The 9434-nt window shown below is 33.1% G+C and overlaps 1 protein-coding gene across 1 annotated transcript; it reads left to right on the top strand.

Moving 5' to 3' along the window:
* Positions 1 to 2069: 2069 nt before the first annotated feature.
* On the top strand, positions 2070 to 6946 carry HELRODRAFT_178410 (hypothetical protein; the record flags this gene model as incomplete). Its single annotated transcript, XM_009026505.1, has 7 exons — positions 2070 to 2614; positions 2905 to 3304; positions 3607 to 3738; positions 3937 to 4125; positions 4356 to 4570; positions 5198 to 5576; positions 5951 to 6946. 7 exons carry the CDS (start codon positions 2070 to 2072, stop codon positions 6944 to 6946), a joined length of 2856 nt encoding a protein of 951 aa, XP_009024753.1.
* Between the last annotated feature and the right edge of the window lie 2488 nt (positions 6947 to 9434).

The raw sequence follows: 9434 nt of genomic DNA, 5'->3' as shown, positions 1-9434 counted from the left end.
ATCTTCTTTGATGTGATTATAGTGTTGAATGATGGGGACCAAGACGGGTATTCAGGACGATGATAATGATGACGACGACGATGGTGGTGATGATGATGCTTGTTATTTTTATTATTATTATTATTACGATGATAATTATTGATAATATTATTATTATTATATTGGCGATGATGATGTTAATGGAGATGATGTCAAATTTAATTCTACTACTACTGCTACTACTACTGCTACAACAACAACAACAACAACTACTACTACTACTACTACTACTACTGCTGCTGCTGCTACTACTACAACAACAACAACTACTACTACTGCTACTACTACTGCTACAACTGCTACTACTGCTACTACTACTGCTACAACAACAACTACTACTACTACTACTACTACTACTACTACTACTGCTGCTGCTGCTGTTACTACTACAACAACAACAACTACTACTACAGCTACTACTACTGCTACAACTGCTACTACTGCTACTACTGCTACTACTACTGCTACAACTGCTACTACTGCTACTACTACTGCTACAACAACAACAACTACTACTACTACTACTACTACTACTACTGCTGCTGCTACTACTACTACTACTACTACTACTACTACTACTACTACTCATTTTACTACTACTATTACTACAACAACAACAACAAATAATTATAATAATAAAAATGATAATAATAATAATATTAATAATAATAATAACGAGGACTAGTGATTAAGATGAATCAGATGTTGTTTAAATGAGCGCGCATTCTCCAGGCTGGAGTTATCAATCATCATTTTTATACTACTACTAGTACTGCTGCTGCTGCTACTGCTACTACAACTAGCGCTGCTGCTACTTACTACATCAACTACAACTGCTGCTGCTACTGCTACTACATATACTACTACTATTATTACAACTACTATTATTACTACTGCTGCTGTTACTATGCTACACCTTCTACTACTACTGCTGCTGCTACTATTACTTCTACCGCTACTACTATTACTGATATTGTTGCTACTACTGCTACTAATACTACTGCTGCTACTACTATTATTACTGCGTCTACTAAAATGTCTAGTAAATATTAGTATTAGTATCACTAATACTACTTCAAGTATAATACTATAACTACTACGTATTCACTATAAATTTGTATTTATGTATGTATAAGTGTGTGTGTTTGAATGTATGTTTGTTGTATGTATATATGTATGTATGTATGTATGTATATATGTATGTATGTATGTATGTATGTATGTATGTATGTATGTATGTATGTATGTAGGTATGAATGAATGTATGTATAATATAAATTGTATTTTCCTAAATAAAAATTAAAACTAGCAAAAAGGGTTTTTTTGAACTTTGGCATTTAAAGAACACCTTAATTATTACTAACAGCAAAACGGAGAAAATTTGGATTAAATATAGTTAATTATAAATAATGGCTATAATTGAGAAAACTACTGTTTTAAGCGTTTAATTTGTACTATATTTTAGTAAATTAGATTTTTAATTAAATAATTTGAACAATAATATTCTATCTGGGGTTTTGATCACGTGTAAGATGGAGACCTTGAGTGTTTTATCTATGGCTGAACTTGCATAAAATTCGTGATTATTTTGATTTAAAATTTAATTTTAAAGCGATTAAATTTCATTTTTTCAAATTTATTTTATTATTTTACGTAATAATTTGGCTTTAATTGGAGTTTATTTTTATTTCCTGTCATGTAATTGAAGTTACATTATTTTATTTATTTTTTATAATTAATTATGAATTGAAAAAATAAGTTTTTCAAAAAATAATGCAAAACAGTAATTTTTCTAATTATTGTTAATTTAAATATTTATTCGAATAATTAGTGCATTGCAATTTATTAACCATGTAAAAAATTCCATTAATACCAAATGTTAAAAAATTCCCAAAAACATTTTAAACTTTAAAAGTTAATTTAACCAAAAAAGCTTTCATAAATTTTTTTCTAATTCAAAATTTCTTGAGTGTAGACTGCAGTTTAAAAAATACAAAAAAATTGTCAACAAACCCAACCCAAAAAATCAGATGTTGGGTTCAGCACAAGAAGAGGATGATCTGTCAGCACTGAAAATAGCATTTGAGAACACCACCAATCAACACAACATCTACCATCATTCCCTAATTTCATCTCCCTTATTGCACGATTTGCATCAAGTTTCTGGCTCTATAGATGATTTCATAAACTGTTCTGACGCTTTACAGTTTGACACTGGGGGTCACAATGGCCTGAACTCAATGATGATTAACTCCAGCCAATCAAATTTTGACGATCTTTCGATGTCACTGATGCATTCTCACAACTTATCACCGTTTAGTACCGGCTTCTTCAATGGTTTGAGTTCTTCACCTAGACCAGAACCCTCAATAGAATCGACCACGAATAACTTACTAGACAATAGGAATGCTGTCACTAGCACACTGGCCGACTCGTCATCAGGAAGTGTTTGCACCAGCGTGGCGGCCAGTTCGACGGATGTGGACGAGGCATTGCTGAGATCGATGGAGGAAGTTGAGTGCTTTTTTGATTTGACCCCGTCGCCTTCTATACTGGGGACTCCTGCTTCTTCTAGGTTTGTTGCTAATCCTAAATTAGGGATTTAGTCTGGAATTAAGGTTATTATAAAATTAAAGGATTGAGTAATATGTTATAAGTTATAAAATTTATCAATTGTAAACTTAGAAGTTTAGCAACTTATATTTTTAAATAACTTATATAATTTTTTTTCTTTTATGTTCATTTTAAATAATCTGCATCAACAAGCAACAAATTCAATAAAATTTGCAACTAATCGGACGGCACTGATCACTGCGTTAACTAAATTATCACTGATTCACTAAACCCACCCAACGACGCTAACAGCTCTATGCTGGCCAACCACGTAGCCCATTCGTACAACCCTTCGTCATCCCAGACCATATCCTCACCTGAAGATAGCATCGTTCTTTTCAGTCCCCACGACAGCAACAACAATAACATCAACGCCAACAACATCAATAGCAACAACATCAACACCAACAACATCAATAGCAACAGCATCGGCCATCAAAATATTGACAGCAGTAGTTGTGGCATTCTTAATGATTCTATGTTTATGAACAAGAGTGTGGACTCTTACGACGTTCTTAATGTCAACAACATCAACAACAGCGTTGTCGGTGACGTGAGTGACAGTAATAATAATAACAATAATAATAAATTGAATGACTACCCCCCTCCACCTAAAAAACCCTTGTCACCTTACATGAGATTCAGTAAAGGGGTATGTGTGATGTCCGTCTGTCTGTCTGCTTGCTTGTTTGGTTGTCGGTCTATCCGGTTTTTTGTCTGTCTGTCTGTATGTTTTTTGGTCTGTCTGTCTGTATGTTTGTCTGTGTTTTGCCTTGCTTGTCTCCCGTTTTGTTCCTGTTTTATTTCTTCTTTAGTTTGCCATTATGTCTTTCTGTATAGCATCTTATCTGTATTCTAGTCTGTCATTATTTTAAGATTACTGATAAAAACATAGTCTTTCCGAATCCAATTTGATCTTTATCCACGCACACACGTAAACACACGCACATACAGATATGGCAAAAGGTGAAGGCAGCGAACCCGGGCATGACCGTGTGTGAGGTGGGGGCCAACATTGGTCGGGTCTGGAGGGAGCTCAGTGACTCTGATAAGCAGCGGTTTAACGATGAGTTCCTGTCAGATAAGGTAGAATTTCAATTTTATTGCTTTTGGTGGTGGTTTATTTTTTTTTGTTTTTTGCTGAAACATTTGATTATTACAATCAATCAACTAGCCAACTTACTATTCAATCAAACAATCCGTCAACCAACCAACCAATCAATAAACATGCAGGTAAGATACGATAACGAACTTCAAAAGTACCTGCAAATGACTGGCCTACAGGCGTCTGATCTCATCAAACCCCGGGCTCGAAAAAAAGATCCCAAAGAGAAGACTGCCAGAGCTAAACCTAGCCGTCAGAACTCGACGAATTTTACTAATAGTGGGGCTGTTGTCATTCAAAATGGCGGAAAAATTGATGAGATGTTGTTACTACATCAGCAACAACAATTTGATACTCAATTGTCTCAGGTGTTTGTTTGTTTGTTTGTTTGTTTGTTTGTTTGTTTGATAGTTTATCTATCTATCTAACTGCTGGTCTGTTCATTCGTTCGTTCGTTTGTTCATTTGTTTGTTTGTTTGTTTGCTCGTCTATTTGTCTATTAATTTGTCGGCTTGTATTCATGTTTTTCTGTTTGTTTGTTTTATAATTTACTTACAATGATAATTAACATGTTATATTTTTGATACTAACATCAAAGGACATGCTGTCTCAACAAAATAATCTTATACAGTTGCAACAACAACAACAACAACAACATGAAGACATATTACAGCAACAACAATTACAACAACAGTTACAACAACAGCAACTACAACAACAACAGCAACTACAACAACAACAGCAACTACAACAGTTGCAAGAGCAAGACCAGCAAAGCATGACAGCAATGCAAACCATAGGGTTGAGTCAACAGTTAATTTCAACAAACCTACAGTCAATGACGTCAACAATGACATCATCTGTGATGACGTCATCGTCGTTGTTGTTGCCAACGACAGCAGCAGCTGCAACAACAACGACAACAACGTCATCGTCATTGCTATCGAATGGGTTACCGTCCTTCTCTAACATTTGGTCAAATGGCCAAGAATTAATTGAACTAAATTCTTTGGAAGGCAGCATCGTCAACAATAACAATAATAACATCAATCAACAACAACAACATCATCAACAACAACAACAATCCTTGCTGAGTAATGGTGTTAATGCTAGTGACATCATAGGGAGTTTTAGGTTATTTCAGTTTATTTTTTCTTTCATTGTGGTGTATTGTATATGATATATAATATTTTCGTCTGTTGTATTTTTCAGTTGTATATCTTTGGTTTCTAAATTTCAAAAACACTATTTGGTTTAATGTGTAAGAGAATTTTTTTTACTCAATTCTAGTGCTCAGTACAACAACAGCAACAACATCAACAGTAGTGTTAACAGTATAAATCAGATTACATCAGTAAACAACAACATCAACATTAACAACAATCTAAACAACAACAACACTAACAACGCATTACTAAATCTTACAACAAATTTGACCAGCAACAGCAACGACATCAGTAACAACATTAACAACAACAACAACAATACTAATAATTGGTCTTTGCAACAACAACAGCTACAGCAGCAGCAACAACAATTTCAACAACTACAACAACAGCAGCAATTAAATGAGGCCTTACTAAACCCATTTCAGCAATCTCAACAGCAGCAGCAGCTTCAACAGCAGCAGCAACTTCAGCAGCAGCAGCTTCAACAGCAGCAGCAGCAGCAGATAGTGTTGAGGAGATCGAGTTTAGCTCTGAAGAACGATTTGAACGATTTTAAAATGTTGAACGGCCTACAGAATGATATCCTCCAATCTGGCATTGACCCTGAGAAACTTTTACTGAGGTCGGCCCTTGTTGAAAAGTCACAAGAGGTTCGTACTGGTGACGAACGACGGTTGTGTGGTTGGTCTATCGATCCATCTTTTTATTCATTCATCCTTTATTCTTTCATTCATTCATTCATTCATCCATTTATTCATTCATTCATTCATTCATCCATTTATTCATTTAACTATTTTTGAGTCCTTTCTTTTTTGCATTCATCCATCCATCCAGTCAATCATCAACCAATCATTCAGACATCTCTTGGTTTGTTCCTCCGTCTATATATCAATTTATCCATTCATTCTTCAATTGGCTTTCCATCTATCTATCCATTAATTTACCCATTCTTTCTTTCATTCATTTCCCCATTCATTCATTCATTCATTCATTCACTCATTCATTCATTTATTCATTCATCCAGGTGTTGAGATTGATGAAAGAGTTGGAACAGGCGTATGGCTTGATACACCAGTTGAAACAGCAAAATGATTTTTTCCACCAACAATGGAACATCATGCACCAGCACATTTACGTCATCAATAACAACAACGACAACAACAACAACAATAATAACATTAACAACATTAATACCATCAGTTTAGGCAATGGTATTAACAACAGTAATAATCATAGCCCCATGAATAATAATAATAATAATAATAATAATAACAACAACATAAATAATAATTATAATGTTATAAACAACAACAGCAACAACACATTAAATAACATTTCTACCAGTTGTAATGGTAGTATTAGTAGTAGCGTTCAACTTGCCAGTAACATTACAAACACTTCAGCTACTAACACCAATAACGCCAACAACAACAACGGTAATAACAGTCTAATAAATAGCATCAATAACGCTAACAACGACTTCAGCTGCCACAACAACAACAACATTATTAACGTTAAAAACAACAACAGCATTATTAATGTCAACAACAACAACAGCATTATCAATGTTAACAACATTAATAACAACACGCCACTAAGCATTGCTTCAAACATACAACTACAACAGCAACAACAATTAAATCAACAGAAACATGAATATGCAAATAACATCAACGACAACAATAACAGCAGCAGCACAGCAAATGACATCAAGATGAACAAATTTAATTTTCACAACAACAACATGAAAAACAACGCCAAAAATAGCTACAAAAACATCAACGTAAATAACAACAATACACCACACAACATCATGCAACCGGACAAAAATCAACAACAACAACAATTTAAACAATTATCTCCACAACAGCAGCAAAGGCACGGTCAGAAACGAACTTATCAACAGTCATCTTTATCAGAAGCAGTGGCAGCCGCGACGACGACGACAGCAGCTGCAGACGCGACGACAACGACGACAGCAGCTACAGCAGCTACGCTATCGATATTAGATTGTTTCTAATTATTATTATTATTATTATTATTATTATTATTATTATTACTGTATTGTTAACATTTTTATTATTACAATTGTGGTCTGATGTCTATGCTTCTTTATAGCTATTACTATTGTTGTTGTTGTTGCTATTGTTGTTGCTGTTGTTGTTGTTGCTGTTGTTGTTGTTGCTGTTGTTGTTATTTCTTTGTTTATTATCTAAGTATTTATAATGATGATAATAATAACAACAACAGTTTCTTCAAAATCTTCAACATCATATACACGAGTCTATTAGCATATCAAGATCTCGCACATATATAATACATACAGTATATATATATATATATATATATATATATATATATATATATATATATGGTATATATATATGGTATATTTATATGGTATATATATATACAGTATATATGTATATTTATATATTTATATAGTATAATTCTCATGCTAGTAAGTAAATTGTTTAGCAACCTCAGATAAGTATTTCTTTAAAGTATTTTCGAAGTCGTAATGTAAATACTAATGAAATTACTAATAACAAAACTAATTAACTAACTAATTAATTAATTAATAATGATAATAATTTATTATAGTAGTAGCAGTGATAAGTGATATGGTTATGATAATGTAGTAGATACGTGTTATTTGCTCTGTTTTTTATTATATAATACTACCATTGTTTGCGCTATTAGGTAGTACTAAGTGTTGTCTTTGTTTGTTTATTATTATTATTATTGTTGTTGTTGTTTGTTTGTTTTGTTCGTTTGTTTGATTGATTGATGGACTGATTGGTTGATTGAATGATTGACTGGTTGGTTGGTTGGTTGACTGACTGATTGATTGACTGGTTGGTTGGTTGGTTGACTGACTGACTGACTGACTGACTGACTGACTGACTGACTGACTGACTGACTGACTGACTGACTGACTGACTGACTGACTGACTGACTGACTGACTGACTGACTGACTGACTGACTAACTGACTGACTGACTAACTGACTGATTGATTGACTGATTGACTGATTGTTTGTTCGTTCGTTCATATGTTTGTTTGTTTGTTTATTTGTTTATTGCAACCCATTTGAAAAAATTGCAAAAATTTTCAAGGTTTTTTTTATTCATTCCAAACAAAGAAATTTCTAGTGGCAAAATCGATAATTGAAGTTATTTCGAAATTCGTACATACATGTATTTGAGTTAGCGTGTGAATTTATTTATTTTTATTTAAATATATTATATAGAATCACTTGAATTTACTTTTATTTGTTTGTCTTTTCTCGTTTGTTCGTTCGTTCGTTTGTTTTGTTTGTCTTTGTTTGTTTATCTTTGTGGTTTTATGTTTTGGTCTTTTTATTCGAGAGATTCTGTGCAATAAATTAATCAATGTAATGTTGTTGCTCTGTTCTCAATGTTTTTTTGAGTGATTTATGTAACTATTTATTCATTTTTTAATTGATTAATTGATTAGTTAATTAATTAGTATATTTATTTTGTTTTCTTTTTGTCATATCTTTCATCGGGAATCCTGTATCAAATTTACTTATGCGATATTTAGCCTAGCTGATTTGGTTTGCAAGCATTCGTTCGTTCGTTCGTTCATTCTTTCGTTCATTCATTCATTCATTCATCAAACTATAAAAGTGAATGGATGAATGAATGAATTAGAGGGTCTAATGGAAAATATATATTGGTGATGGTTCTAGTGAAGATTGTTTCACTGACTGATAGAATGAATGAGGCAATGAAAAAATGAATGAGTGAATGTATGTATGAATGAATGAACGTGTAGATAATGTTTTGAATATAAATAATTGAATGAGTGAGTGAATGAATTCATGAATGGTCGAGTCGATGCATGAACAATAGATCGAACAAATGAACGAATGAAGGAGTGAATGATTGATTGAATGAATGAATGAAGAAACGAACGAACGAATAATGTTATATCCGTTTTATTCTGAATCTGCATTAAGACGTTAACTCGATGTTCAATCCGTACTAATGTACAGAAAACCTTGCCAGGAACTGATTACCAGTGTATTTATAAACAAAATTATACATACATACATGTACAATAAATGGTGAATGGATGGATGATTGATTTGATTAAAAAATGAATGAATGAATGGGCGAATGAATGAATGAATGGATGGGTGAATGAATGGATGGATGGGTGAATGAATGGATGGATGGGTGAATGAATGGATGGATGGGTGAATGAATGGATGGATGGGTGAATGAATGAATGGATGGGTGAATTTAGAAGCGAACTAAGACAGCGAACTGATTCTTCCTTGCAAGCAAATCACTGGGAAACAACAAATGAAATAGCGGTCCACCAGTATATATGTATAACTAAATCTAAAAATAATAATACTAAACAAAGATGTTTAAGTACATTTTCATTTAAATTCTTTTGAAATCTCTCTGTTTTACCAAATTTTTTTTTCTTCGTTTGACCTTTTGACCTTAGTATGAAGTGCTTTTGGTCCCCCC

This window comes from Helobdella robusta, assembly GCF_000326865.2.
Source record: "Helobdella robusta unplaced genomic scaffold HELROscaffold_47, whole genome shotgun sequence".
NCBI lineage: Eukaryota > Metazoa > Annelida > Clitellata > Rhynchobdellida > Glossiphoniidae > Helobdella > Helobdella robusta.
Note: the sequence above shows the minus strand (reverse complement) of the source record. Positions and strands in the feature narration are given on the sequence as shown.